Source organism: Seriola aureovittata, chromosome 10, assembly GCF_021018895.1.
Source record: "Seriola aureovittata isolate HTS-2021-v1 ecotype China chromosome 10, ASM2101889v1, whole genome shotgun sequence".
NCBI classification, from domain to species: Eukaryota; Metazoa; Chordata; class Actinopteri; order Carangiformes; family Carangidae; genus Seriola; species Seriola aureovittata.
The window spans coordinates 19,400,136-19,426,244 of NC_079373.1; the positions used below are offsets into that span (position 1 = coordinate 19,400,136).

The window sequence follows — 26,109 nt, forward strand, 5'->3', positions numbered from 1 at the left end:
CTCCCCTTCTCTGATTGGACGACAGGGGCAGAGGAGGCGGGTCTTTTATGAAGTCCTCTCAAAGTTTTTCTTTTTGCTGTGCAGTGAGTCAGAGCTTCACAGAGATCAAACCCTAGTGTGAGTCGGACATAGTACATCTGAATAATCTGACGAAGGGATATTCTGACGTCGTATCTTCATGTTTTAAACTATGGTTGGTGATTATTGCTCCTTTTCTGGTGATAAGACGGACATGCACTCTCAGAGAAACTCCAAAAACGGACTAAGCTGCAAAATGGTGCTTCAGGCAGTCGGAAAAGTACTAAGGTAAAACTAATTTTAACTTGACAGAGTGGTATTTCGCGGTTGAGCCTGTATTGTAAATGTGACTTTTTAATATGTTTGTGAAGCTGCGACACACTGAGAGAGTCCGAGTAGATAATGTTTGACTTTTATGCTACTGCTTTCTCCACAGAGGCCAAAAACCTCGTCCACTATAAGTTTGAATCATGTTGGGAGTCATTTTTCCGACGTCGTATCTCATCTTCAGCACCATTATTACAGTATTACAGACGTCCAGTGACATTAACATAGATGACATATTGAAAACGTATAGCCTCGTTATATTCATGTCCAGTCTATTGAGTGAGAAGTGAGTAGCCTTTGTTTTAAATCAGTTTTACTATGCCTTTATAACTCGACATGTGACATATGTAATTGTCTCCTCAGCAGTAATTACACAAGTTTTGGGACCCTCTCGTTTCGGGGTCACAGCAATTTACCAGCCGGTGGTGATGGGGACGTGTAGCCTGAGTGCCTCATTCCTCTTCCTGCAGCGCTCAGTAACAAGACTCAACAAGAGCAAGAGAAATGCGACCCTGTCTCCTCATCTAGTCTAATCAATTATTTAAGACGCCTGTTTAACATTTCGCCAGAGACAACTTAAAACAGGAAATTCTTATAAATCACAGTGCTGAATATTTTTTTTTTAAAAATTGTATTCAGTAGAAATAGGAAAAAAGAGCAAATTATTGTCAGGGTTTTGTATAGCAGACCTCTTAATCTTAGTCCTATCAGCATCACATTTACACTGTAGGCTACACTGATAACTGAAAACTGCAGGAAATACACTAAACTTAATTTCCAAGAATAAAACTCAAATATATAAATCTGATGGTCTTTTTGCTCCTGCCTTTTTTTACTCTTAACATACTGTTTTTTTCTGAATGGAAAGCATTTTGACCTACATTTTATGCATAAGAAGTGCTGTATAAATTATCTTAGCGGCCATCAAAAAGCCATAATATGACCAAGCAGATGTAAGAATATATGACCCAAATAGGGGTGTGTTTCTGTGTCATACAAAGTGACACAAATAACAACCCCCAATGAATAGTCTGTGTGGAGAGTCATTGCAATTCCAGCAAAAATACCCGTGTCCCAGCAGTATAGATTTGTCTTCACTCTGTCTGTTCATGCTAATAAGACATACAGTCATTATGAGTGTGTTCCTCCAGGGGATGGACCGTCCTGCTAATGCTTTGGTGAAGTTTCCTCTTACCTTTCAAGTCTGGGGACAGGTGTGTTTTCAAGCAGCAGCCCAAAGGGCAAATGCCTCAAAACCCACTGTTGTCCGTGAAGATGTGGAGAGTGATAGTGAGGAAATATCCACCATCTTCGGATCCTTTTAACAGATTGTAAACAGGATGTAATGAACACAGCGGAGAGTGTTATTGTAAAGTATGTTTTGTCTGTTGCAAGACCTGTGACAGGTAGAGACAAGTTCTGCTGCTCCTTTTTTTTTTTTTTTTTTTTACTGGCAAATCAACCCACCTTGCTTAAGAAATCAGCTGGTTACCAAGGAAATGCACCTTAACTGTATTTGCCGGATAGGAACAAAAGGGGGTTTTACATGAATCTGACGTCTTGAGGAAACACTGAACAAAAAACACTTCATCAAAGTTAACAAGGATGCATAGTTTTGGGTTTTATGAGGGGGTGGGGGGCACCATAGACCTGTTTATGGCTCCACTTTTAACATGTTTCCTCCTCCATTGAATGGTTGGATGCCCTTGGCTTTGAAACAGGAATGAATACTAGATACTGTAAATGCAAGGCAAAGGATGGCTGAGATAGCTTTTAGCAGTTTACTCCCCTCAGAATGAATATGTAACCTTACACTACCTCCCACTTTGGTTTACTCTTTGACTCACTAACCATTCAGAAAAATTGATTGGATTGATGAGTGTAGAGAAATCGCATTCAACTCCTCAGTCATATCATTCACATCAGTCACTTCCTATCAAGCCAAATCTATGTCGGAGCTCTAACCCTCTTCCAACAGGTTAAATTTGCCAAGTGCTTAACCAGCAGCTCGGTCTTATCTCAACCCGAACCCCCCTTTCCTGCCACACGTGCGTTGTGATGTTGATGAGGCTCCATTATGGTGCTGCCAGGGGGTCCTTACATACTCTGCAGGCCTGAGAGCCACTGAATGGGATTAAGCACAGGATGACAAGGGGACGAGGAGGTAGCCAGAACTGTGCAGGGGTAGGGTCAGTAGTTGAATTGGCTGTGTGTGTGTGTGTGTGTGTGTCTGTGTCTGTGTCTGTGTGTCTACAATTCGTATTTACTGATTTACACTGCTGCTGACGCCCCCGCTGATGCTACTGATAAAGAAGTGGCAGCTGCACCTTCTTTGTTTTTCTTTCCTTCTTATCTCTTCACTCCTGAAATAGAACAGACGAGTTTTTTGAGTGTCAGTGCTCTTTTGAAACTACAGCAAAGTTTCAGGAGCAATTTTAACAGAGCAGTTACTCTGTACACTTAAGCACTGCAAAGCTGAACCTCTGGTTTAGTCCATCCTTAACTTGGTCTCTTTTTAGCCCCGTAATGGCTGCTGTGGTTTAGCTTTGGTGTGCTTAGACTGCCTGCTCTCCTCTGTATGTGGTTTTTCGGGGAAAAGAGCCACTGAGTCCATTCAATTTGAATCCTGAAATAGATCAGGAGGCCAGGCTTGGGAGAAACTGATACTCCTGACGCACAGATTCACTCAGTTCTAGTCTTCTGGATAGAGAGTGGAGTGAGATCCTGTTGTTATTGATATTTTATTACAGTTCTTTTAATCCTGAATGATATGAACCCCACAATCAGTTGACAAAGGAGGGAGCAACTTCCTGACATTCGATTGATTCATTCTCTAACCTCTCAGGTATTTGTTTGATGGTCAGGTCAGATAGAAGTGTTTGATTTCTCTGGAGTTCCTGGGTGGAGGACCTCTGATTGTTGTCTGTGGAGTTTCTTATCTATTATATCCTTATCATAGACACTGGGGCTGTTTTCCAGTAAAACTGCACTGTATTAGGGGCAGGTAATGACAAGAAGAGTGTATCTGTGCACCTTGGACCGGCTCTTCTTGTTCAAGAGTGATAATGAAAGCGTCTTGTTGTCTAGAGATTTTCCTGTATTCTTTAACTCTGCTGGAAATTAAGCCATTTTTTGCGTGTAGCTTTATTGTATTTGTTTTGCAGTGCTAGTGCATTTGATTTTAGATCAGGGATCATTTTGCTTTACATAAATTGTTGTACAATTACAGAACTCAAAGCAAATCTGTCAGCTCACTGTAAGAAGCAGCCATCTGAGAGAGAAGATGGTAGACGTCCTTGTTGTTACTGTCGGATTCTTGCACGTGCTGTTCACCCTTGCAGATCGCATTAACTGCATCCATATGCCAATAGTTAGATTCCTCTGTGATCCAGAGGACCCATTCAGGCAGCAGTTGTGCAATATCTGACTTGGCAGGAGACACAGGCTTAACGGGAAAGTCATTACATGGGTTTGGTTCAACAGGTTCCAGAGTTTAGTTTGTTCAAATGACAGAAAGAACCAATAAAAAAAATCCAGGACCTCATGTGTTTCATGATTGTCAGTGACAATAGGATCCATTCATGATTTGGTGTTGAGCTGATAACAACTATGGAAAAATCAGTCGGCATTGTTTGAACGTTTCCTCTGCTGAAGCACTGGTGTGTGTGTTCACGAGGGGAGAGAGGGGGAGCTCTTTAGGAGCAAATTGTAGTATTTTAGAGAAAGCACTTAAGCTAATTCTGCAGCATAGCTCTGTAATGTGGCCCCGAGTGATTCCAGGATTAATTGGAACCAGGTTCTGGTAATGAGACAGGGTTGTGGTGTACCTGCCAGAGGGCTGCTCCTCTCTGCACAAAGTTTATTTTTGAACCAAGTATATTCAGTATTCAGCACGCACACGCTTAGCTAGCATACCTCACCTGATATATTCACCAGTGTGAGGCCAAAGCAATGTATTTTTGACACACTTAAACCAAGACTGAACAGTCTTGGTGGACACACGTGCTTGCACAACACACACAACACACTCTATCAAACCAGACAGGACTCGCTTCTTCTGGATTTTCTCGAGGTCTCTGGTGGGGATCAGGCTCGTGACGCAGCTGTTGTGACCAGCTGGGTTGGCCATGAAAAGGGAGAGGGGGCTACAGAGTCGAAAGAGAGAGAGAGAGTGTGTGTGTGTGTGTGTGTGTGTGTGTGTGTGTGTGTGTGTGTGTGTGTGTGTGTTTGAAGGCACAGGTGTGTATGTGTGGGACATGGTGTGTAAGTGGGGTACTGGAAGCGTTGTACAAGACTAGAGGTAGTGACTGAAGAAGGCCAGAGCGGTGGGGGAGGTAGAGTTGCTGGGAAAAGTGAAAGGGGTAAGAGAGTGGCTAACAGACAGAATTGAACAGCTGTCAAGTAAGTCACTCCTCGACCTCCATGTCACCCAACTATACAACCCTATTTCCTTATTGTTTTTATTGCAGATAAGACATCAGCATGTCTGTCGTACTGCTTCTAGCCCCTCAGCTTGGAAAGTTCAAAAGACATCAGCTTTCCACATGTGATGTTCTCATGGCTCTTAGTAGACTCATGTTATTCCACCAAGCCTTACCAGGTTTTCTGGATCGTGTTCCTGTTCCTGTTGGTGCCAGGCAGGCTGTGGCTGTCCCCCCCAGCCCAGAGACATGTGCCTGGCCCTGGCCTGAGTTCCCCTCCACTCTTGCCTTCTGGCCTGCCCTGATCTGTCCCTGATCTGGTGAGGAGAAAGAGGCATCTGCTGCCTTTTATGGCAAAGACTGGCCTGGGAGAACTTTACCAAGAACAGACAAAGCTGTATGTGTGTGTGTGTGTGTGTGTGTGTGTGTGTGTGTGTGTGTGTGTGTTGTGTGTGTTGTGTGTGTGTGCGTTGTAGTGAAGACAGACTATGTACGTATGAGGGGAGGAGTGCTGGCATAGAGGAAGTTTTCTTTATCCTAAAATAAACTAATGGCTCCAGAATTTCACCTCCCCTTACCACACAAATGTTCGCAAGAAGTGGAGGAGGCGTTTGTATGGAAAATTATGAAATTACAGAGGGAGAGAAGCAGGAAATAGCTCAGTGAAACAGAATGTTTTCAAAAGGAAGGAGGGGGGGGAGCAAGAAAGAACTGACTTGAACCTTTCACAGGAACCAAACAGTTTTCTGAGGGGCTTAGCAAAGCCTTTGAAAAGTTGTGAGAGCTGACGGTATCTGTGGATGAAGCGCTTTCCTCGGGAAAAGCTCTTTCACATGATGGAACATGTAACTCACAGTGCAAAACCACATGGACCACATGAATCTGTCTGTGCCTTCATGAGCAGGAAAGTTTTTTTTGTTTTGAGGGGGAGAGGAAGCAGACAGAGATAAGGAGAAATGAAAGAAATTATAAAACAAGCATGGGAAAGGAGCTTTGAATTTGAAAGAAAGGAACAGTAATTAAAAAGAGAATCAGAGTACAGGTCATTAAATGGGAAGCTAATGGGGCAGGAGGATAGTTAGGCACAGAAAGATGAAGGGAAAGGGCAGAAAGAGATGAAAAGAGAGGGCAAGTATGAGGCCTGAGGCTTTTGACCCCGAACAATAGACTGTTTGGACAGGTGAGCCAGCAGCCACAAGGAAAGAAGGAAAAGAAATGTCTGTAAGCCTGAAGAAAGACAAGATATTGTTTATAAAAAAAAAAAGAGCAACAGAGCAACAGGAGAAAAGACGTGAAACAGAAAGTGGCCAGTCATTAATAATTAGCCAGCAGTGTAATCTGCTGCGTCCTTGGTTTTTAAATGAGGCCAAAACAAGCTCAGGTACTTCCTGATAGGAAGAGCCGAATACCTTGATAAATCATTACCGTACAAATGAGAACCTGAGCAGTGTCACATGTGTCTGTGAACGTGATTCTGCAAGTGTGCGTGTCCCTCGGCTCTTAACGTTTTCACAGGACACCCACAGGCAGTTTAATTGCTAAACATTTCTCCCGACAGATAAATTAGAACGACAGCCGCCATGTAAAGGGGGCAAACGTGAACATTTACATAGTAAAAGGCCTGCGGGCTCTGTGTGCATCCACATGTTGACTTGCCTTCCTATGTTTGCTGAGGTGGAAAGCAGGGCGACGCTTCCTGGAGAGGGGAATTAAACTGCACAGAGCTTTTGAACACTGCTCTGGCCAAGAGGCCTCGTGCTCCACAGTCCTGTCATGTTTTGTAAGTGTTTATTAGTTCCCATGGATATCAGCTGGGCCTGTGTCGATCTACCTCCTCTCCTCGTTCCTTTCTCCCCCTCTGCTCTCACTCCCACTTCTGTTCTCTATCCTTTCTCTCCGAGTGTATTTCTAATATCTCTGGCGACATGTACCGTGAATGTAATGACTTTCTTCTGCAGAGAAAGAACCAGTCATCGCCTCTTTCCTGTAAATTCCAAAGTTAGTTTCAGCAGAGCCCAAGTGAAAGTGAGAAGGGTTTTGGCTGCTGCTGGAAAATAGTGTTTATGATCCCTCGTCATTGGTGCTTTTAGAACAGCTCTCCTCGGTCCAGGAGCCGGAGCTGCCGTCTTTCGGGAATGGCGGGGGATCAGGGAGAGCGAATGGGAAGGAAAGGGGAAGAGCGAGAGCCAAGAACACATGGCTGGATCATTGTGTTTAGACAGAGGGTGTGGAGAGAGGAGGGATGAGAATTGGACATGGAAGCAATGAGCGCAAGACTAGCGGAAATGAGGGTCATCAAAAGCACAATAAATTCAGGGAGCAAACTGAATCTCCCTTGTCCTTTAGTAAACTTAAACAATGATAGCATAGCCAAGGAGCGAAATATAGATGTAGGTAAAAGCTGGGAACGGGAATGGAGTCATGATAGGATGAGCATACATAGTGCGGATCAAGTTTGCTACTGATGGCTCTAACTTTCAAAGTCATGAAGAAGAAACCTTGTTGGGCAGTTAATTACATTAGTCTATATTTTGTGCCAACTGTCCCAGACAACACTACCTATGTTTATTTGTCCCACTCATGCATAAAGCCTTTCAACCTTTGACCTCAGATTGATCTACCTCCACTGATACAGACTTCTAGCAGAAGCTGGGGGGGGGGGGCTTACAGCCCTGGAAGTGCAGGAGGAGTGTGATATGACATCCCCATGCTAAAACTAGCAGTGGAAGTACAAGGCGCTGGGGACGTCTGTCTGTGTGGAAGCTATATAGACCTAACATTAGGGCAGAGGTCAGAGTTAGGGGTCAGGTACAGCCACAGAGGGCTCTTTGTTTTGTCTGTTTAGGTTGCTGTGAAAATACAGAGAAAGTTTGTGTTGTGTAACTTATGTAGTGAGTTTAGAGGGTCAGTTGCCTATGTTTTGTTGATCTCTGGTTTAGGGCCATCTATATCTATATAACATTTTGCCAGTCCAAATAACTTGCCTAACTTTTCTGTTCATTGGGTGGAAATTTGCTGCAGAACCAACTTGCAGTGATTTTTACTCCACGTTCAGTGTTGTCTCAGCATTTGGCCGGCACTACTTGAATATCTGGTTGGATACTAGATGTTTTTAGAGTGGCCTCATGTAGGCCTGTCTAGAAAATTCTTATACTAGCAGCCCAGCAAAGAGCTCACGTTGCGTTTCATTCTTTACAGTGTCGGGAAGACAGTAAATTTACCATTTCACTTTAATTTTTTTATTACCTCTATCAAGTCCTTTCATCCCCTTATCCTGTCCTCTTTTTCTCTGTGTTGCAGGAAGTCAAAGACGAAGCCAAATGGAAAGAAGCCTCCGGCAGAAGAGAAGAAGCAGTACTTGGAGCCAGAGTTCACAAAAATCCGTGTGGTGGACTTTGACCTCAAGGAGCTGGTGGTGCTGCCCAGAGAGATAGACCTCAACGAATGGCTAGCCAGCAACAGTGAGTGACTCTGACTGTGGTGGTAGTTAATGACAGAACATATGGAGTAGGAGCTCAAAGAGTTGGACACATAACTGAGGGTGACGTCCTGGACAGCCAGCAGGCACCAATGCTGTAATTACTAGGCCTGTAAAAGCAGTTTAACATAGTCATTGTTAAAATGTGAGATGGGCCTATTATCTTATTTGAGACATAAACATTCCTTAAAGCTCAGTGTTCACTCCGGCTTATGTAAAATTTTCCTCAGGGGTTAGGAATTGTTTTTCCAAGGCAGTATGCACTTGTCATCCTGAGTCGACAAGATGTTCCAGTGGTGCTCAAGAGCCAAGCCCTTAACATGATCCAGGCCTGGCATAGCATTGAGCCTGTTCCCAATGACACAATGCTTCTTTAAACATCATCATTCACTGCCAGCTTTAGTCTCGATGCAGTGTTTTAACTCTTATTGAAATTTATAACTGTCATTATGAGCATCATTTCTGGTAAGCTGACTTTGGTCTGGCTGATTGATTCATGAGGCTCTTTATTTTGTCTGTCTCCCTGACTTTGTCTTGGTTATGTGTCCAATTTATCCAGGTGCTCGTGAGGGAAAAGGAGCAAAACAAACATTCTTCTTTTCTTTTTATTTTAGGCTGATAAGACTCTGTGATATATAACAGATGGGACATGTTTTCACATGTTAATGTGTTTTTCAACATGAAATCGAAAGTTATATAAGCTGGCTTGTCTCAACTTGTTTCCAGCACTAACTTTTTTCTTTTCCACAATTAATAGAGCTCAATGGTGTTTTGATTGAATTGTTTTTTAACCAAATCAATAATGAGTCATTTCATTCTGCACACAAGTACAAACCAACTTTCATTGAACGTTCTCTCACTTGGTGCCGACTTTGTCGAGCAGGAAAAAAAGGGGATGACGAAATGTAATTTGCACCAAATTACACTGTGTCATTAGGTTTGTTCCTTATGAGAAAACCAAGACTTTGGAGTTGGGAGGAATCGCATCGAAAGTCAACATGACATTCAGAAAATCACAGACCTATTTTCACAAATAGGAGCCAGACCAGCAGAGCTGCTGCTCAGAGATGTTCACTACAGAAGCCTAAACATTATTGTAAAAAACATTTTGCGGGGTTACCTGTGGTGTCCAGACCTCCCAACTTTCTTTAGGTAGGAGCTGTGTAGCAGCTACTCAACATGAGAAAATGGTTAAATAATTAGGACAGGGCAACATTAGCAAAGACAAGTTTCCCCATGATATTGCTGCAAGCTTTAAGTCAATTGTTTGTTAACATACAGAACTAATGCTTGGCTTTGCAGCATAACAGGTTGTGAGTGAGTTTTCCTCGTGGCGGAAATGCCTGTATCAGTTTTAAGTGACTGGAATAACAACTTCAAGTTGCCAAAGCTGCAGCCACCTCCTTTTTTTCCATTCTTTTTGAAGTGCACACACACTGTTGAAGGATGCGGTGACTTGATGGATTAGTGTGTGTGCATGTGACTGTGCCACTTATCACTGTAACAGATAAAAGGCAGTATACAACACTGTAGGTGTTTCCTCATCATCCAATGGAGAACGTGACACAAGACACAAATAGTCCTCTTTTATGTTCTCACAGTATTTTAGTCATTCATTCACATCGTTCTCACATGATAGAGTATTGAAGTGTCCTTTCTATGATTTATTCCGAGTGCAGACAACACACACTGAATGCTGTGGTCTCTTTCTCTCTCGTCTTTCCTACAGCGACAACATTCTTCAACCTTATCAACCTGCAGTACAGCACCATCTCAGAGTTCTGCACTGGGGACACCTGTCAAGCCATGACGGCCTACAACACGTAAGTTATATCCTCCGCTTTTGGTTTATTCATTGTTAACCCGCAGAGCACCATTGGTTTATTCATCAGAAATCTAGTGTCTCATTGGTTAATTCATCAAGAGAAACCTCCATGTTCACCGAGGGACAACTGAAAACCCACAGCGTTTACAGCGTGCACAGCGTGTAAGGTGCACTGCACCTTCGTATCTCAATGCTCGCTGGAGTGCCTGAATTGAAACAGTTTTTGGTCACTGTAACTCCCTCCTGTCCATAGTGTTTGTGAAGAAATCTGTTTTTAATGTGATTCCAATGGAAGTGATGGGGGACAAAATCCACAGTCCGCATTCAGTTTAAAAATTAAAAATGAATTATAAAATTCAGCTAAAGCTAAGATGAGGCTCCTTTTTTTTAACTACATAGACAGATGTGAGCCAATAAATTCAAAACAACTATTTACCCACTTTATGTCATTTGTTATTTTTTCAGGCTGTTGTTTGTGCTGTACAACACCAGGAAAATAATTTCCTGTTGGCTGGTCAGCAAACTAATTGCTACTTTTCCTACTTGTTGATAACGTCATCATTATAGAAGATGCACAGCTTGTGAGTCAGCAAAAGAATCCACCTCGTGTTTGGTCTTTTCTCCAATTAAGATATTTTTAATTTGCTTCAAACTCATCCAGTGTAGCTGCTGCATTAGGTTTAGTTGGCTGGACAGACTTGTTGCAGTTTCACCTTTAATCCCTTCTGGTCGTTTCTGTTTTTTGCTGCTATTTGAAGTCTGCTAATATCATTACATTCACATCACACACACTTTTTAGATCGATTGCTGTGATTCTGCCTTTAAAATCTGGCCATTTGTTCCAATGCTAAGGCTAGCTCTGGATCTGCAAAAATGCAGGCTCATATCACTGCGAAGTCACCAGACAAATTATTTTTAAAATGTCTGACATGTTTTTAGAAATGTGTTGCAGCTGCTTTTTTCTCCAAAGGTGGTTAATTGCTACAGCGTGCAATGAGGTAGGGCATACCTGTGCAGTAGTTTAAGGATGATCATAACGTGGAGGCATATTCACGCCACGTTAACAGAGGGGAGGTGACTAACTGTAAGTGTTTTCCTAACTAGTTTGCCCTGTCAGGGCGCGGTGCCATCTTTATGTGTGAACCCTTGTCTTTAAAGAGAGGCCTTCATCCCCCTGTGTATACTGAAGGCTGGAAAAACCTGATTACCCAAACTCTGAGAAACACAGCTTGTAACACATTACAACAAGCATACAAGTGCGGACGCTTACACACACAATCACCGTGGACAAAAATATGACGATGACATCAATGCCAAACAACACAACCCTTGAGAAATGACACATAAATGACAGATGTGCTGTGAGGAAAAAAACTTCACATCACGCGTTAACCCCTCAGTCATCACTGGGTTTTTCCACTGCTGTCACTTTAAGCTACTGTTGCTAGCAGACACCTTGAGAAATGGAAGATACAAAGGTGTTTCACCTGCGGTATGTGAAGAGTGGAGACAGAAGTGCAGATTAACATGTTTTTGTTTGCACTGTCTATTGACCTGTGGAAAACAGGTCAATAGACAGTGTGAAAGAGGTAATGTGTTAATCAAGAGGAAAAACAGTCAAACTTTAGTTTGTCACACAGCTTCACTCCGGATTTAACAAAAATGTTTAATGCATTTTTGTTTAACTAAAACTGTTACTGTCAAAACTGTTTCTAAGACAAGGCCCACCATTTATGTTTGTACCTTCCTTCACTGCCCGCTGGCCAGCACCCCACCCTTTCCTGCCCGTGCAGGACCTGGCACCCGCACACCCCTCTGTGGTAAAAACTGACTGAGCCACAGTCGCAGCAGCGTCAGTGCCCCTGCCCGAAGGCAGAGCTCAGCACTATTTTTGGAAGAAAATGTTTCCATGAGCTATGAGGGAACGGAACCATTTGGTAGCTATTTAGACCCATTTTGTATGGGTGGGTGGATAGACGTGTGTGTGTGTGTGTGTGTGTGTGTGTGTGTGTGTGTGTGTGTGTGTGTGTGTGTGTCTGTGTCTGTGTCTGTGTGTCTGTGTGTGTGTGTGTGTGTGTGTCTGTGTGAGAGACGGAGAGAAAGAGAGAGAGAGAGAGAGAGGATAATGTGCTTACACTCTTAATTAGCGTTGGGTTCAGATAGCCAGTTCCATCTTGGATTAGGTTGGTAAAATTCATGAGCAAATTAAGCTTCATTCACAAATCTGATGTCACATCTTTTATTTCTTAATAAACAAAGAGCAGTGAACAACATTAAGTCTTGTCTTAATAGCAAACAGATTTTTATTGGTTTTACCACATCCTTTAAACGCACTGCACCGATGCAGCCAGATATCATATGGTCATACATATCACATGTACATACACTCACCATGGTCACATTTCATAACTACCCACACCACCAACAGCCCACCCTCTAAATAAAACATATCCAGGATATTACAGAAGGAGAAAATTACATGATAAATGACTTTAAATGACAACAAGACAGATAATTCATCCCATTGTAAAAACCTGGAGGAAACTAAACACTAAACTAGTTTTAGTTTTTTAATATTGAATTGCCAAAAACTGCCTAAATTAGATGAGGAATTTGTAAGAATTAATTTTCACAAAAATGCTTTTGAACCCCAACCTGTGTGTTCATGAATAAACCACCTTGTGTGGCAGTATTGTGTACTGTATATTACTATATATGGCCATGGTTTAATCATGTCAGCATGTCTGGGTGGGTATGGAGGAGAGCAGAAGGCATATTTTTTTTTAGTTCAGCCAGTGTCTCTCCCACACACAAACACACTGTCTAATCCTGTGTGAGTAAGTGCATTGTAAGAGTCTGGTCCAGGTCCTGTGGTCAGTAGGTCCCCTCCTGCAGGGTCAGTTATGTGGACGCTTTACATTCCTCAGGATTTGTAACGTCTGCCCCACTGACTCACGCACAAAAAAACTACACCTTCACGAACATTTCTTTTCACCATTTTATTTGCTCATTAATTGACCTTTCCAGCTCACTGAGATCATCCTTTTGTCTCTGCGGCCACCTCACTAGTCCTGTTTCACCATCTCCTCCCGCTTTAGCTCGCTAATATCTGCCTGCTGCTCAATCATCTATCTTTGAGCTGTCTGCTGACCTGCTGTTTGACTCCAAGCCACCCGCTTACAATTCAGCTATCTGAGTCAACCCCTACAGAAATATTTGACCAGCAGTGGGACTGGCCTGAGGGCCGAGGGGGATCAGTGTCCCGTTTACTCCCATCACTGCAGGGAATTTGGCCCAATCAGGAAATTAAAGCTCCAGGGCAGGGGGTTCATTAATTCCACTGATAGGAAAACATGCTAAGATGATATCTGGATAAGAATGTGTTTGTGTGAGACATGAGATAGTTTGTAGTGTCACCTGGATCGTACATTTTCTTTATGATCTGTGTCATTCAGAAAGTGAAATGTCACGGGCAATGGGTTTTTTCCCTGCACAAGGAAATAGAGCAGGCGATGTCTCGGAGGTCACCTGCGTATTGTTTTCTCTTCCTGCTTGACAAAATGATTTGACATTTTTCTGTTCCAGGAAATATTTCTGTTTATGTCTGAGCTGTGCCTGCCTCAGCCACAAACATCCATTAGAAAACATTCATTATCATTCATTAAAAGCCACCTCACAGTTTTATAATGATATCCTGCTTGTCAGTAATGTGTCTTCTATCTTGTAATGTGTGACAACATTGGCACGTTTTCCTTGTGTGTCTCTCTCTAGAATATACTACTGGTATGACGAGAGGGGGAAGAAGACGAAGTGCACTGCTCCGCAATATGTCGACTTTGTAATGAGTCTTTGTCAGAAACTGGTCACAGATGAGGAAATCTTTCCTACAAAATACGGTGAGAATCCGTTTGCTGCAGAGACCTGCAGGGTCTCTGATCTGTCACTGACTCCTGCAGCTGACTGCTGCCCCCTGTTGCCTCAGCTGGTGAAACTGAGTGGTGTGGTGCAACAATAAATATTAAAAAGAAATATAATATATATGGCATCTTCCTACATTTATTTTCACTACTGATTAATTTGCTGATTAATTTCTCAATTAATTGATTAATAATTTGGTTTTTAAAGTGTTACTCAAAAATATCAAAGAGAATAGATAAAACCAGCAAATATTCACATTTGATTCATTTGAGTTTTTGTCATTTTTGCTTGAACAGTAAATTATATAATTATAATAATGAATTAATTTATTGATCAGCTATTCCTCCATTGTTGTCTATTACAAATTAACTATTTACACATCAGTGAACCACAGTTGCACTGTGACACATTCCTTCATTTCCTTGGACACACACGTTAGTTTATTTTGAATCAGTCCCACATGCATCATGCCGCACCTGTAAATACTCACTAGTTTATTAATCCATCGCTAAAAATAGTCCCCAACAGGTAAACATTTACTCCTGTTTACTGAGTAAAACTACAGTGCCCAGGTGTTGAAAAGATAAAACTAGATTTGTCACTCATTTTTAAAGATTTACATCTACAATAGGAAGGACTAGTCTTGGGGAAGCAGAAAAGTATTGAGTCAGACTACACTGCTGGTTTTTTCATTGGATTTATTGACGATAAGAAAACTTTAGAACAATATCAATATTTTTTTTTTTTTTAAAAACATCTTACTCCCTCAAAGTGATACCTGTTTCTAAATCCATGTCTTCTGTCTGGTTTTCATTTCCTTTTCCCCCCTCAGGAAAAGAGTTCCCCAACTCCTTTGAGTCCTTGGTAAAGAAGATCTGCCGGTACCTGTTCCACGTGCTGGCTCACCTCTACTGGGCGCACTTTAAAGAGACGGTGGCTCTGGACCTGCAGGGCCACTTGAACACTCTGTATGCACATTTCATCGTTTTCGTAAGGGAATTCAACCTGGTCGACCCCAAGGAGACCTGTATCATGGACGACCTGTCCGAAATCCTCTGCACCCCCGCCCCGCCACCCGCGCCCACCCCGGCCCCCTCTGCCCCTGCCTCTGCACCCTCCCCCTCTTCACAAAACCACGTGACGGAGAGATGAGCGGGGGCGGCGGTGAGACAGCAGCCCCGGGGGTGATAGAAGATAAGATAGAGGAGAGAAGGAAAGACAGCCTGGCCCCCTTCCTCGGTGCCAGCAGGACTTAAGAGACCTTCCACTACCCTTATATTTCGCTACGACACCAACCAACCAGCCGGAAGGAAGGGGGGAGGGTTTTCGGGGGGGTTTGGGGTGGCGAGGAGGGGTTTGTCACGCCAGCAGGAATTGGTGTGAGCGTTCCTCCCAGGGGCAAATCCCTCCCATCTTCTCTGCAATTTAAACTAGGAACAAAAAAGTATATGTATGTTTTATTTTTGGTTTTATTTCATTTTTATTTTTGTTGAAGTTTTATTCAGTTTTTATTTTTTGTTGTGGGGGTGGGGGGTGGATTGGGGGGTGGGGGGGGGTGCAGTGTGTCTGTCGGCCCTTCGCCTCCCTCTATCCTCTACCTAACATACAGTACAGGAAGGGGGCTCTGCTTTGCTTTGACCTACTATTGTACAGTGTTGTTGATGTGTGGAGAAGAGGCGTCTCTGCTCACCTGCGGGCTCGTCCATCCCTCCTCCTGCAGTGGCGGGAGGCAGCCTGCAGGCGCACGGCCACTACGCTGGCCAGTAGGGAGCCATGTTACTGCCTGATGGGACAATAACTAGCCAATCACTGTTTGGGTTGTTTATGTCGGGGATGATTAAAGCGCTTCCTACTCAGGACCTGAGAGAATACGTCACTGCTGCCAGAGAGAAGTTACTCTCTTTTTTTTCATTCTCTGTCCCTTGTTCTCCAGACTGCTCAGCCCTCCCTATGACAGATTGTGTTTAACTACAGTATAGTCACATAATCACCTAACAAACATGTCCCAGAGCCGACCTGTAGAGGGCAGCAAACGCGTAGAGAACGCCACAGAATCAGGGAGACAGAGAGGAGAATATAAAGATTGTATGTTAGCTCTCTAATCTGATCAGAGAATGGATGCTTCTGAGACAGACTGGTGCCCGTCTGTGGCTGAATCGGAGCTGTTCCCTGGCGTTGAGCACAGCAGCAGCCCCTTTAACCACCAACACCACCACCACCACCCACTCCAGCTGCACAGAAGGACAAAGACATGAGGTAATGTCTGCAGGCCCACAGAGGGAGAGACGGAGACAGAGAGAGGGGTGAGAGTGATGGGGGTGGAGCTGCTCTGCTGTTTAACAGACACCAGTGCTCCCAGTGCAAAACAAAAAATCTTCTGGTTTTTGTTTTTTACCTGTCCCTTTAAATTTGCTGTTTGAAAAGATTATCAGAGGAGAATTAGTTCAGAAATAATAACAATAATGGTATCATTACACATGTATAGAAAATGCACAGTCTGCTTGGACTTTACTGTACAAAGAATTGCAAGCGGGTTCTGTCAGACATAGCCTCTGTGTGGAGGAGGATGGGTTTATGATTCTCCCTTTTTTTATTTATTTTAATTCTGGTTTTTTTTTTTTTTTTTTTTTTTTTTGCAGGGTTCTTCAGTTCTGGCTCTCGTTTTTATGTATTTTAATTATTAACTAAGTTAAAAGCAATTTAATATTTTAAGCTCTGCGGATTATAATCTAATAAAAGAGAGAAATGCCACAGTGTGTCAGTGTCTTTTGTATGTATGTGTTTGTGTAGAGAAACTGAAGTGTCTTGTGTGTTGCATCATAAAAGAGTTGCTATTCCTAAAGGGAAACCACCAATTTAACACATAGTTTACTAGTCACATGGAGTAGGCTACATACTCAGCCTGGGAAAGCAGTCGTATAATGTCTCCTGTGTTTCTGGAGGAGAGCTTTGTCAAGTCTGAGAAAACAACAGATCAGGGTTATCTCTTTAGTGTGGAGACTACATGTTTATAACAAAAAAACTGTTAAACTGGGGGGATTAAGTTTGAAAGATGTGGGAGTCAACTAGGCAATGAGGGTGAAATACTAGGGGACTAAAAAGTCAGGATACGTCAGCCCCAGCTGCTTTGATTTTGACATTTAAACATTATTGTATCGTGTCATTATTAGCCTTATACAGATGAAGTATAGTGGTGATAAATCACAAGAAATTGCAGTCCAGAAATGCCAAATGTGTGAAATGGGTAATTTAGAAGTAGTGACATCATTCCAGTTTATTCACCACAGCATTTACAAATTTTCCATCTGTAAGTTGTCTCACAGTGTTTAGGTATAATTACAGGATTCTTATCAAAGTATCCAATGGATCATTGATTTTTTTTTTTAATTTCGACACTGGCTTCAAAAATCCAGAATCAGTCCAGCTATGCCTATGCATGGAAATGCAACACTAAACAAACCAGTCTGTCTCATAAAGTCACATTATTTGGCCTCTCCATCCACAACGCACTTTACATGAAGCAATCGCCTTTATTAATTTTAGATACATGCAGTCACTCTTAATTGAAAAAAGGATAAAATACATCCAAACTAGACATTTTCTCTTCACCCTGGACTCCAGATCTCTTCAGGTTGTCTAACAGCCACATCTCATAAACCTTTGTGTGTTTTCACACTGACCCTGAGTAAAAACCATGATGTGTGCATGGAGAAACGTGATATGGATCATTGATTACAGGTAATCCATATCGTGCCATATATTTGTCATAAAATAAATATGATTCTGTTATTTAATTAACCCCGTACTTAATCAATTATCATACAAAGTGCTGGCAGACGTGGTTCACGTGGATCATCAGTTTGCTAGCTCTCCAGCCTGGTCCTGCGGACCACCGCGGACCGCCGCCTTCTCACAGACGCCCGCAAGGTGACGCCCTCGTTCAGCTTGAACTGAGCGATGCCACCTGCCGCATCCAGTTTCTTGGCGCTGCAGCACGGTGTCGGGACCTTTATGGTGTTACCGAACTTGGAGTAGTCCACCGCGTACATGCCGTCCTCCTCGGAGACCGTGGGAACGAAACGTTGCCCCCAGAGGATCTCCTCCGACACGTACGAGGTCCTGGCTTGCGTGGTGATGCCCGTAGTCTCCACGACTCCCTCCAGCACCACGATCACCTCGATGTCCTCGTGCTGCAGGTCAAAGGCTGAAAGGTTATACAGGGGGCTGTCCTTGTCGATCACGTGACATATGATGAGGGGGGACACCAGGAAGACGCCGTTTGTGCCCACCGGGTTGTCCATGTGGATGTCGATCTGGTCTAGAGGCACCACCTCGCCCTCCTCGGTTGTGGTTTTCCTGACCACCTGCATCCGTACGGTGGCGCTGATGATCATGCTTTTCCTCAGATCCCCGATGCGGATCATGAAGCACAGTTTGTTGTTGCGGACGGAGATGACTGCGTGCTTGCTGAAAATGAGCGTCTCTGCGCGCCGGTGGGCCTGCGCAGTTTTCATGAAGATGCAGCCGAGCATGATGGCGTTAATGACCAGACCCACGATGTTTTGCACGATCAGGATGATGATGGCGGAGACACACTCCTCCGTGATCATCCGGCCCCCAAAGCCGATGGTCACCTGGACCTCGATAGAGAAGAGGAAGGCGGAGGAGAAGGAGTGAATGTCCGTTACGCACGGGACAAAGTCGTCTCCTCTTTGGTCTAAGTCGCCGTGCGCAAAGGCAACGAGCCACCAGATCATCCCGAAAAGAAGCCAGCTGCACAAGAAGGACATGGTGAAAATGATGATCGTGTGGAGCCATTTTAAATCCACGAGAGTGGTGAAGACGTCCTGCAAGAATCGGCCCTGTTCACGGATGTTGGTGTGTGCCACATTGCAGGTGCCATTCTTGGCAACGAACCGAGCTTTCCCCGGTTTGGCCTTGAACTTGGGCTGCAGGACATCTTCAGCCAAACGTGTAAGCAAGTAATCTTCAGGAATGATTCCTTTCCTGGACAACATAGTGCTCCCATACTACGCACCTACAGGCGTTTGGCTTTGAAGAGGTGTATCTGCCGTGCTACCTCTCTCCAGCTGCCCCTTTTCTTACGGGTCGGTGCTCACCGGTCTCTGCTCCTCCGCAGCTGTCGGGCGCAGGAGGGACAGTCTTGTTGTCGCCCGTTTTTCTAGAGGTATGTGCGCTCCTCACGTTGCCTCCGGATCAGGCGCTGCACAACCACGAAGTCCCATGAGAAGATTTTTCTTCCAGCTCCGCAGCTGCCGCCGTCACTCACCGCACCGAACGACCGACCGGGCGTAGCTGCGACACGCCACTGCACCTTCCCATTTATGAATCAGCGCACAGGTGGTGGTGCGTAAAGGAAATTCAGCATGATGTGAAATGTTGATGAAAGAGCATAATGGGACTCTGAGCTGAGGTTTATCACCTTTGGATGAGGAGGCAGGCTCAGGTTGGCTGTATGCTGACTCAATCACTTCTGTATAACTCGGTAACGTGAGTTGGAGACGTTGTGAGGTGGAGACAGTCCCTCCCTCCCTCCACCACCCGGGTGCCCTTCCTGTGATTTTCAGTGAGAATGTGTGGGTCCATTATCTAGTACAAACAGTTCAGTTGTGCAGCTCTAAATGCCACCAGCAGATCCCACTCTGATTATACAGTATAATGGATTAAATATAGGGCACTGTACCAAGGGCGAAGGTTTGGTCTCAACATTGGTAGGGACACAACAACCCCGCCACCCCTCCAAAAGCAAAGAGATTGTTTATTTAATGCCGTCAACCAAACGGTTTATTGTCAAATAAGATCTGAACATTTTATATTCAGAAATGCCCATACACAAATGTGTATATGTATTGAATTTCCATATATGAAATATATGTACATATGAAGTAAAATCATATATGTATATACAGTAGCCTATGTAAAAAGTATATATGGAACCTGTTACAAATTGGAACAGTATAGTATATTTACATATATGGATAGCTAATAGAAACATGTATGTTTAGGTATGTATGCTTATATTATACACATATATTAGATGAATATATATCCATCCCAAAGCTTATCAGTATGTTTTCATATTAAATATGTACATTTAAAGATAGACATATATGTGTAAATTTGATAAGAAAATGATATACAAACATATGAAATTTTAATAAGTTTGCAATTTACTATTGGTATTTCATGTATGTTATGAACATACATCTTCATTTATCCAGGGGATGTATATATGTGATAATAATATATTCTCTTATAGGTGATGGTAACATATCTCTTAATATAGGGGCATATATGTCATGTATATATCATAGTATCAAGTAATAGTGTATTAAGGCATACAAACGCCATATTATAATGAGGCATAAAAATGTCATAGTATTATAAGGCATAAAACGTCATAGTTAGTCATAAAAACATCAAAAAAGAGAGAGTACATGCAACTCCACACAGCAGCAGGGCCAACTTTCAAATCCAAAAGCTTCAGACTGAAAGGTAACACCTCCAACCACTGCACAACCACAACACCTCATAAACAGATAATCTTATAGTAAGGTATAAGACCATCAAAAAACGTCATAGTATAGTAAGACATTAAAATATCCAAAAACTTCGAATTATAGTAAGGCATAAAATATCATTGTACAGTAAGGCACAAGAAATCATAGAAAGACATGAAAAAATCATAGTATAATAAGGCATAAAAATGTCAAAAAACGTCACAGTATAATAAGGCCTAAAAATATCCAAAAACGTCAAAGTATAATAACACATTGAAATATCCAAACACGTCACAGTATAGTAATGCGAAAAAATATCCAAAAACATCATGGTATAGTAAGACATTGAAATATCCAAAAACGTCATACTATAGTAAGGAGAAAAAACATCAAAAAACGTCATAGTATAGTAAGGCAAAAAATGTCAAAAAACGTCATAGTATAGTAAAGCATAGAAATATCCAAAAACATCATAGTATAGTAAGGCAAAAAAACATCAAATAACGTCATAGTATAGTAAGGTGAAAAAAATGTAAAAAAATGTCATAGTATAGTAATACATTAAAATATCCAAAAACGTCATAGTATATTAAGGCATAAAAATATCAAAAAACTTCAAATTATAGTAATGCATAAAATATCATTGCACAGTAAGGCACAAGAAATCATAGAAAGTCATGAAAAAATCATAGTATAATAAGGCATAAAAATGTAAAAAAACGTCATAGTATAGTAAGGCATAAAAATGTCAAAAAACATCATGGTATAGTAAAACATTAAAATATCCAAAAACGTCATAGTATAGTAAGACATTGAAATATCCAAACACGTCACAGTATAGTAATGCGAAAAAAACATCATAAAACTTCATAGTATAGTAATGCGAAAAAACATCATAAAACGTCATAGTATAGTAAGGCATAAAAATGTCAAAAAATGTCATAGTATAGTAAGGCTTAAAAATGTCAAAAAATGTCATAGTATAGTAAGGCTTAAAAATATCCAAAAACATCATGGTATAGTAAGACATTAAAATATCCAAAAACGTCATAGTATAGTAACACATTGAAATATCCAAAAACATCATAGTATAGTAAGGCAAAAAAACATCAAAAAACTTCATAGTATAGTAAGAAAAAAAATTTCAAAAAACGTCATAGTATAGTAAGGCATAAAAATGTCAAAAAACTTCAAATTATAGTAAGGCATAAAATATCATTGTACAGTAAGGCACAAGAAATCATAGAAATTCATGAAAAAATCATAGTATAATAAGGCATAAAAATGTCAAAAAACGTCATAGTATAGAAAGGTGAAAAACCGCACAGAATAGTAAGGCATGCCAACATCAGAGGGAGAACATAGACACTCCACACAGAAAGGGGTCAGGACTGGGCTTCAAACTCATGACCTTTTGACTGCAAGGTAACAACTCTATATATATAATCAGCCATAAAAATGTTAAAACCATCATAGTCCAGCCAGGTATGGAATGTCATAGTATAGTAAGACATAAAAATATCCAAAAAACATCATAGTACAATAAGGCATAAAAATGTCAAAAAACGTCATAGTATAGTAAGGCAAAAAAGTGTCAAAAAATGTCATAGTATAGTAAGGCGAAAAAATGTCTAAAATCATCATAGTATAGTAAGGTGAAAAAATGTCAAAAAACGTCCTAGTATAGCAAGGTGACAAAACATAAAAAAACGTCATAGTATAGTAAGGCGAAAAAATGTCAAAAATCATCATAGTATAGTAAGGTGAAAAAATGTCAAAAAACGTCATAGTATAGTAAGGCATAAAAATGTCAAAAAACATCATGGTATAGTAAGACATTGAAATATCCAAACACGTCACAGTATAGTAATGTGAAAAAACATCAAAAAACGTCATAGTATAATAAGGCGAAAAAATGTCAAAAATCGTCATAGTATAGTAAGGCGAAAAAACATCAAAAAATGTCATAGTATAGAAAGGTGAAAAACCGCACAGAATAGTAAGGCATGCCAACATCAGAGGGAGAACATAGACACTCCACACAGAAAGGGGTCAGGACTGGGCTTCAAACTCATGACCTTTTGACTGCAAGGTAACAACTCTAACCACTGTACCACCTTAATTCCTAAAAAAATGGATTACCGTATAAGGAGGAATAAAAATGTTAAAACCATCATAGTCCAGCCAGGTATGGAATGTCATAGTATAGTAAGACATAAAAATATCCAAAAAACATCATAGTATAATAAGGCATAAAAATATCCAAAAAATGTCACAGTATAGTAAGACATAAAAACATCAAAAAACGTCATAGTATAGTAAGGCATAAAAATATCCAAAAAACGTCATAGTATAATAAGGCGAAAAAATGTCAAAAAACTTCAAATTATAGTAAGGCATAAAATATCATTGTACAGTAAGGCACAAGAAATCATAGAAATTCATGAAAAAATCATAGTATAATAAGGCATAAAAATGTCAAAAAACGTCATAGTATAGAAAGGTGAAAAACCGCACAGAATAGTAAGGCATGCCAACATCAGAGGGAGAACATAGACACTCCACACAGAAAGGGGTCAGGACTGGGCTTCAAACTCATGACCTTTTGACTGCAAGGTAACAACTCTAACCACTGTACCACCTTAGTTCCTAAAAAAATGGATCACCGTATAAGGAGGCATAAAAATGTTAAAACCATCATAGTCCAGCCAGGTATGGAATGTCATAGTATAGTAAGACATAAAAATATCCAAAAAACATCATAGTATGATAAGGCATAAAAATATCCAAAAAATGTCACAGTATAGTAAGACATAAAAATGTCAAAAAACGTCATAGTATAGTAAGGCATAAAAATATCAAAAAAACGTCATAGTATAGTAAGGCGAAAAAACATCAAAAAACGTCATAGTATAGTAAGGCATAAAAATATCAAAAAACATCATAGTATAGTAAGGCGAAAAAACATCAAAAAACGTCATAGTATAGTAAGACATAAAAATGTCAAAAAACGTCATAGTATAGTAAGGCATAAAAATATCCAAAAACGTCACAGTATAGTAAGGCGAAAGAACGTCATAGTATAATAAGGCCTAAAAATATCCAAATACGTCATAATATAATAAGGCGAAAAAACATCAAAAAACCTCATTGTATAATCAGGCATAAAAATATCCAAAAACGTCATAGTATAGCAAGGCGAAAAAACATCAAAAAACGTCATAGTATAGTAAGGCGAAAAAACATCAAAAAACGTCATAGTATAGTAAGGCGAAAAAACATCAAAAAACGTCATAGTATAGTAAGACATAAAAATGTCAAAAAACGTCATAGTATAGTAAGGCATAAAAATATCCAAAAACGTCACAGTATAGTAAGGCGAAAAAACGTCATAGTATAATAAGGCCTAAAAATATCCAAATACGTCATAATATAATAAGGCGAAAAAACGTCAAAAAACGTCATTGTATAATAAGGCATAAAAATATCCAAAAACGTCATAATATAATAAGGCATAAAAATATCCAAAAACGTCATAGTATAATAAGGCGAAAAAACATCAAAAAACGTCATAGTATAATAAGGCATTAAAATGTCAAAAACCTTCATAGTATAGTAAGGCATAAAAATATCCAAAAACGTCACAGTATAGTAAGGCGAAAAAACGTCATAGTATAATAAGGCCTAAAAATATCCAAATACGTTATAATATAATAAGGCGAAAAAACATCAAAAAACCTCATTGTATAATCAGGCATAAAAATATCCAAAAACGTCATAGTATAGCAAGGCGAAAAAACATCAAAAAACGTCATAGTATAGTAAGGCGAAAAAACATCAAAAAACGTCATAGTATAGTAAGGCGAAAAAACATCAAAAAACGTCATAGTATAGTAAGACATAAAAATATCCAAAAAACATCATAGTATGATAAGGCATAAAAATATCCAAAAAATGTCACAGTATAGTAAGACATAAAAATGTCAAAAAACGTCATAGTATAGTAAGGCATAAAAATATCAAAAAAACGTCATAGTATATAGTAAGGCGAAAAAACATCAAAAAACGTCATAGTATAGTAAGGCATAAAAATATCAAAAAAACGTCATAGTATAGTAAGGCGAAAAAACATCAAAAAACGTCATAGTATAGTAAGACATAAAAATGTCAAAAAACGTCATAGTATAGTAAGGCATAAAAATATCCAAAAACGTCACAGTATAGTAAGGCGAAAGAACGTCATAGTATAATAAGGCCTAAAAATATCCAAATACGTCATAATATAATAAGGCGAAAAAACATCAAAAAACCTCATTGTATAATCAGGCATAAAAATATCCAAAAACGTCATAGTATAGCAAGGCGAAAAAACATCAAAAAACGTCATAGTATAGTAAGGCGAAAAAACATCAAAAAACGTCATAGTATAGTAAGGCGAAAAAACATCAAAAAACGTCATAGTATAGTAAGACATAAAAATGTCAAAAAACGTCATAGTATAGTAAGGCATAAAAATATCCAAAAACGTCACAGTATAGTAAGGCGAAAAAACGTCATAGTATAATAAGGCCTAAAAATATCCAAATACGTCATAATATAATAAGGCGAAAAAACGTCAAAAAACGTCATTGTATAATAAGGCATAAAAATATCCAAAAACGTCATAATATAATAAGGCATAAAAATATCCAAAAACGTCATAGTATAATAAGGCGAAAAAACATCAAAAAACGTCATAGTATAATAAGGCATTAAAATGTCAAAAACCTTCATAGTATAGTAAGGCATAAAAATATCCAAAAACGTCACAGTATAGTAAGGCGAAAAAACGTCATAGTATAATAAGGCCTAAAAATATCCAAATACGTTATAATATAATAAGGCGAAAAAACATCAAAAAACCTCATTGTATAATCAGGCATAAAAATATCCAAAAACGTCATAGTATAGCAAGGCGAAAAAACATCAAAAAACGTCATAGTATAGTAAGGCGAAAAAACATCAAAAAACGTCATAGTATAGTAAGGCGAAAAAACATCAAAAAACGTCATAGTATAGTAAGACATAAAAATGTCAAAAAACGTCATAGTATAGCAAGGCGAAAAAACATCAAAAAACGTCATAGTATAGTAAGGCGAAAAAACGTCAAAAAACGTCATAGTATAGTAAGGCGAAAAAACATCAAAAAACGTCATAGTATAGTAAGACATAAAAATATCCAAAAACGTCATAGTATAGTAAGGCGAAAAAACATCAAAAAACGTCATAGTATAGTAAGGCGAAAAAACATCAAAAAACGTCATAGTATAGTAAGACATAAAAATATCCAAAAAACATCATAGTATGATAAGGCATAAAAATATCCAAAAAATGTCACAGTATAGTAAGACATAAAAATGTCAAAAAACGTCATAGTATAGTAAGGCATAAAAATATCAAAAAAACGTCATAGTATAGTAAGGCGAAAAAACATCAAAAAACGTCATAGTATAGTAAGGCATAAAAATATCAAAAAACATCATAGTATAGTAAGGCGAAAAAACATCAAAAAACGTCATAGTATAGTAAGACATAAAAATGTCAAAAAACGTCATAGTATAG

At 40.2% G+C, this 26,109-nt stretch overlaps 2 protein-coding genes across 4 annotated transcripts in view; one reads left to right on the top strand and one right to left on the bottom strand.

Moving 5' to 3' along the window:
• Nucleotides 1-16,738, top strand: part of mob2a (MOB kinase activator 2a) — a 63,726-nt gene extending 46,988 nt beyond the window's left edge. For 2 of the 3 annotated variants that reach the window (XM_056386601.1, XM_056386600.1), the window contains exons 2-5: nucleotides 8,067-8,227; nucleotides 9,974-10,067; nucleotides 13,841-13,965; nucleotides 14,820-16,738. In XM_056386601.1, coding sequence (XP_056242576.1) covers nucleotides 8,067-8,227; nucleotides 9,974-10,067; nucleotides 13,841-13,965; nucleotides 14,820-15,139 — 700 coding nt within the window. In that variant the 3' untranslated portion in view covers nucleotides 15,140-16,738. Of the gene's footprint in view, nucleotides 1-76; nucleotides 307-8,066; nucleotides 8,228-9,973; nucleotides 10,068-13,840; nucleotides 13,966-14,819 lie in introns of those variants that run through there. The other variant, XM_056386599.1, reaches the window with a different exon arrangement.
• A 494-nt stretch (nucleotides 16,739-17,232) lies between these two features.
• Nucleotides 17,233-24,549, bottom strand: kcnj11 (potassium inwardly rectifying channel subfamily J member 11). The gene has a single exon (XM_056386598.1). The coding sequence runs from the start codon at nucleotides 19,003-19,005 to the stop codon at nucleotides 17,851-17,853; it is 1,155 nt and encodes a 384-aa protein (XP_056242573.1). The 5' UTR covers nucleotides 19,006-24,549; the 3' UTR covers nucleotides 17,233-17,850.
• Nucleotides 24,550-26,109: the final 1,560 nt, after the last annotated feature.